The sequence below is a fragment of the Austrofundulus limnaeus genome, unplaced genomic scaffold, assembly GCF_001266775.1.
Source record: "Austrofundulus limnaeus strain Quisiro unplaced genomic scaffold, Austrofundulus_limnaeus-1.0 Scaffold23, whole genome shotgun sequence".
Lineage (NCBI taxonomy): Eukaryota > Metazoa > Chordata > Actinopteri > Cyprinodontiformes > Rivulidae > Austrofundulus > Austrofundulus limnaeus.
The window spans coordinates 1302609-1312188 of NW_013952425.1; the positions used below are offsets into that span (position 1 = coordinate 1302609).

General features: G+C 40.7%; 1 protein-coding gene across 32 annotated transcripts in view; it reads left to right on the forward strand.

Moving 5' to 3' along the window:
* The window catches only part of LOC106514844 (protein tyrosine phosphatase receptor type D), a 469094-nt gene that overhangs the window by 370869 nt on the left and 88645 nt on the right, over window positions 1-9580 (forward strand). For 18 of the 32 annotated variants that reach the window (XM_014004326.1, XM_014004345.1, XM_014004320.1 and 15 more), the window contains exons 11-12: window positions 5749-5894; window positions 7773-7914. In XM_014004326.1, the coding sequence (XP_013859780.1) occupies window positions 5749-5894; window positions 7773-7914 (288 nt within the window). Of the gene's footprint in view, window positions 1-5748; window positions 5898-7772; window positions 7915-9580 lie in introns of all 32 variants that reach the window. The other 14 variants (XM_014004324.1, XM_014004325.1, XM_014004323.1 and 11 more) reach the window with 1 other exon arrangement.

A 9580-nucleotide genomic window follows, 5' to 3' on the forward strand; every position in this document is an offset into this window, starting at 1 on the left:
ATCCTGACATGGTCAAAGTCAGTTTATCACTTTTGCCATTTTTCACATCTTTTCAAGTCTGCGCAGCGTCCAACGTGATAACTATTGGCCGATTCGCTGCCGCTCTGCCATTTAATGAATTGTCCCATTGCCTAGTGGATAACAGAATGAACAAATGGCTTTCTGTGTTAGTGGCTGCCACTGCCTATCCTATCAGATAATTAACTTTTTGCAAATAGACTGCACTGACTACCAAACAGAATGAGCCTGCACAATTAGAATTACTTATCTATGTTCTTTGCTCTCCTTCCCCCACGAGCATTGGTGGAAAACAAAACAACACAAGAAGAAAAAACCCCAAACGACATCAAATTTTATACTTCTTGCTTGACTGTTTTTTTTTTTCTCCTCTTGACTCGTCACATGGCTGGAATTGTCGTCAGACTTGTGTGTTCAAACACAAAATGAACAAATAATGAATAAGCAAATGATGAAAATGARGTCTTATTGAAAGCGAAGCTGCTGGGTTATTATATCCAACCTCAGCCCAGATGTTCAGAATATCKGACACCTCCCTCCTCTCATTCTTCTCATCTTCTTGTATTAAATTATTTACTTTTTTCCCCTCTTTGCAGTCTCACACAGTCAGTGTCGCAATTTAATATTTATATGTTTCCTTCTGTTTTAAAAAAAACAGAAAAGGAGGAGGGGGAGGCTTTCGTGTGTCATCTGCTTTGCCACAGCCGCTGTTCAGTTCCAGCTTTTTAAAGTGTTGGGGGGCCGTTTGAACAAAGCCATCTGTTTGAGTGGGCTGTTTTTATTAAGTGACAAACTGGATCTCTCTACTTCGCTAATGTGTCCTGTGGGAGGTGGCGGTGGCTGGTGTTTGTGTGAGGATTTTTTTTATTTTATTTATTTTCTTCTCCGGAAAACAATGTGATACACAACAGCTGTGATTACAGACAGCACAGGTAGCTTTTAGCCTTTATGAATCTACGATATATGAATGGGTACTCTTCTAGCTTCAGTCGTATGGGACGAAGCACAGGCTCCATAAATAACCACTTATACCTTATTTAATAGGAAGTTACGCAACCTTTATTGTCCCACATCCTCCCAATTTATTAATGCCATTCCACTCATTGCAATGCTCTCTTTATCCATCAAGAATAATCTAGCACCCATGAGAGTACATGTGCACGATAGGTCGTGCTTGTTCAGATTTGGAGTCTTTTTTTTTGTCTCCCAGCCCTCCATCTTGTCCGTGAATCTGTCAGTGCATCAAATGTGGGACAGGAACATTAGGCATTCTTTTTGAAGATGTTGCTGTTGTCTGTGCAGAYGTGCCCTTTCTCTTGCAGAGTCATAGCCAGCAGCTCAGACCTTCCATAGAAGTGCTGCTGAGCATGAGTAATACACACTGACTGGGGTTAAGAAAGTTCCAATATGACTTTTGCAGCCTATTCAGTGGGACCAAAAAACATGCTAGTATGACTGCATTATAATGTATATTGTATTTTTATTATTTTCTTACAGTAAGGAATCTTGTGGATGCTTTTGTTTAATTGCAGTTACTAATTGAACCTGCACCACTACCAAACCATATTTCCAGTGCTAGTGACAGTTTAGTTAGTTTGAAGTGGGGTTTATGGAAAGACATGTGAGAAAGAGAGCTTAGTTCTGAACAAGAAYGGCAAAAGAGGGGGTGGCCAGGGTGGCAAGTGACAAATAATTGAGTGTCTTTAACTTGCTGTCTTTCCATCGCCGCCAAACTTCATTCAACTTTTGCGTCTTTATTTTCTAAAGACACGAAGTTAAGTTTTATTCTCTTGTTCCAGTCGACTTTTTTGGAGCTGGTCAAATAATTTCAGGCATTGGTCAAAAAGGGGTTTGGGGCTAAATACCAAAGTTAATTGTGATTTTTTTTTCTTCCCCAATATTGCCCAACCCTAATATGTATAATCTTTCAGAAGAACCAAACTTTAACATGTATAAGCTATTCCTTTAATGTATTGCTCAGCTGTTTTCTTACATACTCCATTGAATTAGTTTTACACAATGTCTGGGCTTTTTGCTTAGACAGCACATTTTAAAAAGAGGGAGTAGTGCGGGGAAAAAGGCTTGCATTATGAACTTCATTATGTGTGACAAGCAGCACAATATTGATGGAAGAACGGGTTCCCATCATTGCGCTGCATTAAAACCTCTGCAGTGAATTAATGTACTATTCCTGATCCGGTAATTAACAATCATTCGGGGGCCATATCCCTTTTCAAGTAATCACTAATTGCAATAAGAATTTCAGATTCCATTTAAGGCAAGATTACCGATGAGCATGCAATGCAAATCAGCGCACAGTTCTAATTAAGCTCGGATTCTTTTTCTTTCCTTCTTTTTTTCTGCCGTAGCCCTTTGTGAGTGCATACAATGTGGGTTTGTTTCTTTGGCGTTTGAAAAGAATTTTTTTATCATAATGCTGCAGATAGAAAGCTGCTTAGTGCTTGCAAAGATGATTTTTGCTTGTTATCTTTGCTGTAGATTACCATGTGGGGCTTACCTTCCTATTTTTAAACTCTTGTTTTTGTGTTGTTTATCTCTGTTTGTCATTCCTGCAGCCTGTCCGTGGTTTTGGCTCAGGGTCAGATAAGTCTGAACTCTGTATTGAAAGTAATTAACCCACAGAGAGAATTCACTAAGAAAGCTGCCTTTATAATCAACAAACACATCCTTCATTGTCTTTATTTGTTCTCAGATGGTGATATTTCACTTTTTTATTGCTAAAAATTTAAATGATCAAAGTATACACCGTCCTGTATGCCACTTTTACTCTCTCTGGTCATTAGACATCACCCCGCTTTCAGTCTATTTGGCCTCACTTTTGCTGCCATTGTGACAATTCATCAATATCATAGAACTGATACGCTGCGGCTTTCAGATGTCATACGAGGTTAATGGCATCTTTAAATGCTGCTTTTCTTCCAATGCGTATGTCCACAGCAAGGCAGCGAATTTGCAGGCTGCCACCCAATGTGTTAGGATTAATTACCCCCCCTCCTCCCTCCCTCCGCAACCCCACCTCACCCAGCAAGTTAAAGATTCAAAAAGGAAATGGCCCTTTTCATGCAAATGAAATTGAATATGTCAGTCAGTGTAATTATGAAAACCGAGCTGTCTCAGGCCGAGGTCCACACCAAAAGGAGGCGTCAACTCAGAGTCGGTTTATTAATGTTCTTCTCTCGCCAGTCTTTGATTTACGCTCTTTAATAGGCTGGGAGATCAAACTTAAGTCTATTGTGGATCCCCCGATGACTCAAAGTGTGAGAGCTAACAGATTGCAAAAGATCTTTGTAAAACACTCAAAAAAAAAAAGTCTGACATGTAAAGCGACGAACGTCATGCATTAGTGGATTTCTGCCCTCAAAAACTCCTCCAGTTTCAAAATGTTTATATAAGTTAATGCAAACATCTTTAGCTTGAAAAACAAAACCGTTTTTTTTTTTGTTTATTCTGCAGTTTTTTCCCTCAACTTTGATGGCATGACTGTTGTAAAGAGCAACAAAGGCTTTCATTTTGATATCTAATTATGAACATGGCATTCCTCTGTGGGACTGTACGATGCTGGGACCAGCTTCCTCCCTTTCTGTAGCAGTGAATGAGCAAGGTTACATAAATGACCTCTAGGGAGGCCAGGCACAGACCCTTGACACTAACCTTTCAGCTTGTGAAAGGCTTTACACTTCTCATTTGTTTGCTGGTGACGGCTTAACACTGGATTAAGTTTCCCAGTCAGAGTATTAATTATTTTAGGTTACGGTTCCCTCTCTGAGGAGATGTGCAGCTTAAGTATGAACAGCTTTTTTCAGTTTAAACTCATTTTGCTAACAAAAAAAGCATACCTACTATTACATATTAATGACATTAATGCCTTTAAATGAAAATGATTACAGCCAATACCACAGCAAATGCAATTTTATACTTCCTTGATATTGTTCAAATATTTTAGTATGCAGTAGGTGTCATTTTCTAGCACAATCAGTGCAATAAAACAAGAAACAAAATCTGGGTTCTGCACCAAGGTTTCTCTCTGATGCACAGGTTCGCACAATGTTTGTTCACTGAGCGTATCTTATTGTTTGCTGTCATGGTTCTAGTCACGGCATTGTTCGGACAAAAACCCAAGGTTTCAATCAGCCTCTATCTACCCGAAGCCGTGCGAGGAGTCGTTCAAAATTGATGTTTGTCAGCAGCAGAACTAAAATGAGTGTATGATGGCGATATCAGCAGCCATGTCTTTGAAAACACCATTACCTCCATGTCACGCCTCAATCACTCCCCATTGTGCTATGGCTCCCCCACCCACCCTGTTCCTCTCACCTCCGAGCTGATCTCCCGTACATGCCGTAGAAGTCTATTACAGCCAGCGAAGGGAGCCATAATGGATGGCCCCAGAGCGAAAACAGCCCCAATAGCATATCAATTACCCATCAGAACCTTCCTGGTTGAATGGCGGTGCATACCACTCCCCCTCAGCCAAGTCAATGAGAAAACGTGAATATGCAGATATTATTTTGCGCAATGCACAAATTGTATCAACTTAGCTGCCCACCTGTGGGATCTTCCTGCTGGTAAATGAGCAAAAGATTTAGAGGAATATTTGTTTAGAGTGGTTTTAAAAGTGGTTTTATGGTGACTGAGAGGGCAGCGGGTCGTTGATGTCCGTAAGCACTCAAGGCAGCAGTGCGTCACAAGGAAATAGAGTGATTTCCCAGATTCATTTGCCCAGTGGAAGCCCAGCTGCTTGCCTGTTTATCTGTTCGCCCTTTTGATTGCTGGCCACAGATCACATGTCACCTCTCCGCGATTTCTGCAGGTTGATTTGTCCCTCAATCGCAGCACTGCCTGMCACTGCTTCTGGGCACTACACAGTCTGGGATGGGCGGGGGTAAATCGTTTGGCACATCGACAGGCACGAAGACGTGTACAATGGCATGTCCTCACACATACAGATGAAGCGATTCAGATGGCTGGCATTACTGCAGCTGTGTGGCCTCTAACGGCCTGTTGAAATGATTGATAAAAGACAGTCACTTTGCGGGTGGGAGGGAGACAGATGGAGCCACACCTCCTAGTAAAGCTGGAACTCGAACTTTAGAGAAAAATATTTGGGAGGGAGTGGGGTGTGGGGTCCTTATTCAACAATTTGACATTCCCTGTCATTGAAATTAAAAGAACTTTGATCATCACAAGCGAGCTAAAATATAAAATATCCACAAAAAACAAAACCTCATCCAGGAGAGACGAGTTTCTTTGATTACTAATCRCTTTCATGTGTTTTGATTTTTTCTGGGACTGTAATAGAGCTGTCATCTCGCGAGTAGAATCTGATTGTCCTGAAGGCATGAAAAGAAAAAAAAATGTTACCCAACTCAACCACTGAAAATTAAAAGTAAAATGACAAATGTTTGACAAAGCATGACTTGTTTTTATTTTTTACAGGGAAAATCGAAAAATCAAACTACAACCCTCTTTTTCATAGTCAAAAATCAAAACAAAAGCATAAAAAAGCTGTAAAAAGACCAGAGAACAAACATTGTCAATGCTGTGGTGAGGCCACTGTTTCACATTTATTCTTTTTATCCTTGCTTCTTTGCAAGAGTTGCACTGAAATAAAAAAAAACTGTTAAGAAATGGAGAGTTGTACAAAATTTTGCATTTGCAAAGAACACTACTACTGTTCCTAACTCCCATAATTATTTGTTTTTATTTCAGCACCACCAAAGTTTTTAAGAACCCCCACTGACCAAACAGGCGTGCAAGGAGGCGTGGCATCCTTTATCTGCCAAGCCACGGGAGATCCACGGCCGAAGATTGTGTGGAACAAGAAGGGGAAGAAAGTCAGCAACCAGAGATTTGAGGTATTAGGTCTATTGTTCTGATGTAAAATGCTCGACAAAATGGGAATGGTTCAGCACTGCTTTTGGCTCTGCTTGCATGCAACAGTCCATTGCTCCGATACCCGTTGGCTTRCTTCTCGCCCCAACATGCCACCACGCATTAGCGAGCTCTAATAATCATGCTGACCAAGCCTTTAAACTTGCATGACTTTTAATAAGAAAGCATACAAAAGATCCAGAGACAAATTTATAATTGAATACATTTCTGTAAGAAAGCAATTGGACTGAGGAAAACCAAAGTGTGGTGTGACCCAGATCCATACATTAGCATCACGCCACATTTGCCAGTTTCATGCAAAAGGAAAGGGGAAGTAGCACTTTCTCTACGAAAGTTCCTTTTGCTTTGTGGCATCTTTATCTTAATGCATGACTTACTCTTTTTATTTTGGCTGAAGCTTTGATTTCTGGTCAGCTTTAATCTGCACTTGCGCTCAGTATCATCACCATATCATTGCAGAGCACTGATAAGATTTCCATTAATTTCTGTGTCAGTCCTCAGGACTATCGAGGTGTCAACCCCCCCAACTTTGCTCCAGTTGCCRTGTTTGTTAGCTTCCACAAACCAGCAATGCCTTAATGGAGCTCAGGGACCTCTTCCCACCTCTTTTTTGCTTCTCATGCCCAAAGAAATCTAATCTTATCAGAGTTCATCGCGTTTGCATCGCATGTTGAGTTGAATGCTAACACATTAGTTTTCATTCATCCATCGCCCCACAGGGCTTGCTGGCTGCCGCAATTCTGCACCCATTCAATCACRCGCTGCCACCTCATCTTCTAACAAAAACCCATTTCCTTTTGGAAGCCCCACAACTTCCTTTCTAATTTGCTCTTTGGCTCGAGCTAAGAAAGGAGGCTGTTTTTACCATCACCTGCTGACACCTTGAATGCCAACACTGCTTTGGCTTGGCTAAAGAAATGTTAGTGTTTTGTTAACTAACACATGCTCAAATATATTGTGTACTTTAAAATGTTTGAAGGCCTCTGTGTGGTTGTGTGAATGCATGTGTGTGTGTAAGAGAACGCAAGAGAGAGGGATAGAACTCCGGCCTATGTTTTATTCAAATCTACCTCTATGCTTAAAAGAGATTGAGTTATGACAGACCTTTCTAAAATCAGTGAGTATACAACACGTAGCATGCAACGATAGCTGAATAAGCTACAACAAACACCTGTTTGTGAGCATTTTATGTTTCGTCCGTCCTAAACAGTCGGTCCTGTCTTTTGTACCACTATCTTCACTTCATGGTGCAACTGTCTCTCCGTAACAAATTATCAAAGCCACGTTTAACTGTTTGTGCTCGTTTTCTGTCCCATTGACACAACCAAGTGTGATGCATTTTCTTCAGGGAATTGAATGTTAACTTTAAGAGTGGGAAACATTGAAACTTCAATTTGCACCCTGCAACCCCAAGATCTGAGGAAAAACAATGTCCCTAGGAGCATCACATTCCCCATTCTTAAAGTTAGTCAGCCACATTTGTTATTTTTTTACAAGTTAATTTACAAAGCTGTATTTACTGTAAAAGAAACTCACCTGGACACAGTATAATTGTTTTTCTATAAAATTTGCTAAATACCCACAGATTTYCTGCAATATAATTTAACACATATCTTTAAGCTGATTTCGTTACACATACAGTAAATCTTCAAAAATGTACACAAAACACTAGGGCTCACTAAGGTAGGAAACAGCTTTCGTTTATGTCATAGGAAGCACATTTTGTCAGTCACCATCAGTGTTGTTGGTCTGTCTTTATTCTTTTTTTTTCTGTGGAGGGTCCCTAATCCATTGTGAACAAAAAAATCTCCTTTAACAAATCCTGTTTCTCGCACCTGCAGGTGATTGAGTTCGACGACGGGTCTGGTTCAGTGCTACGAATTCAGCCGTTACGCACGCCCCGAGACGAAGCCATATATGAATGCGTCGCCTCCAACGGTGTTGGAGAGACGAGCGCTACCACCAGACTGACTGTTTTACGTGGTAGGTCCTTCAACAACCCCAAATGCTCCCCACTCCAAAAAAACTACAGTACTGTGCAAAAGTCTTGAGTCATCCCTTATGCTCTGACATAGCAATCTAAATGCCTGAAATTGACCTCTGTCTGTTTAAAGGGATCCATGATTAGTTGTAACATTAGACTTTATTTGATAAACATTTATTTCATTCTTTGCAGGGTTAGTTGTTGCTGAAAGACATACTTTTAATGTGCTGTCACTTCTTGTTTTGTTCTCCACTTGTTTGTTTTCCTATTGTTTAAGCAAACACGGCACAGCATTGCTGGCTTGGTCAGGTATAAATACTGGACAGAAATTTTATTTAAAAAAAGACAACTGAAATAAATTCAGAAAGCCTAGAAAGCAACTAATTAAGACCACTTTAGGAAATAAGTCTGAGTCCTTGGAAGCAAAGTTTAACTACTGAGGGTGCTTTAAAACTTTTGCACAGTCCTGCACATGCACCGACACTCACTTCTCCAGCTGACACAGGTAAGGTTGCATTTCTCGGCTAATTTCTGTCCTCTCTTTTGTCCTTTTTTATTTGTCATTGTCAACTATTTTCAACTCTGGTTCCACTCACGATGTGTATTCTGACTTGATAAGATTTAGTCCATTAGCTGTTTAGCCAAGTAAGTTTTCCTTTCTAAGTGACTTAAATCATTTGCATACAGATTTCTGACACAATAATTAAGATGCCAGTTAAATTATGCAAATAGCAATCTTTTTCCTTGCCTGCGGTGGTTTAATGAAAAAGCTCAGCAATAATTTTCAAATCAGTCATTTTTCATCTCTGCTTTGATATTCATTTGACCGTGCAGGAAGTAAARCAGCGTATTCTCCAATGATTACGATGCACACTCCTTATTGTTTATAGCTGTATTCTAGTGGCAGGTTGATTCAGTCAGTAATTTCCAGCGATCAGTAGCTGTTAAAACACAGTTTGTCTCCTCACAAACACGTTACAACACAGACAGGGGAAGGTCAGGACTGTGTTTACTTCCAGTGAGCAGCGAGGGCAGAAGTCAGGTGGCAAACATGGAGCTGGATGGCAGCGTCTCTTTTATAAAGAGCAAAAAATTTATCTTGATTACACAAAACATTCCTTTCAAAGGCAAATTTGTGGTGGCCCTGAGCTCAAAAGACTGCATAATATCTCTCTGAAACATGACTTGTTTGGCCATGAATAGAGAAAATGGCTTCAGAATTTATTTTAGAAAAAAAAAGGCTTGAATGAGGCGCGCTCCATTATGCTCCACAATTACACAACACAGCAAATGAGTTCACATTGAAAAGGGTGCTTCCATCCTATAGAGAAAAAGCTGGCTCTGCGAGTCTCTGAAGCCCCATCCCTTGCTTCTTATCTCAGCAGTGAGCCACCAAACGGCCCTTTGCACTGTCTCCAGAGGCCGATTGAAAGAGAAAGGTGGCACGTTCACATGCAGCTCTCTCCTGTTTTCTCTCTTTCTCTGTGTGTGTATGAGCATGTGCCGGTGTGTGTATGTCCTCTTACTCTCATGCAATGCTGCGCACAATTCTTTTTTTTTTCACCCCCTCTTTCACTCTCGCTCCATCTCTATCTCTGTATCCCCACCCCATTCTCTCTCTCTCTCTCTCTCACACACACAAACACACACACACACACACACACA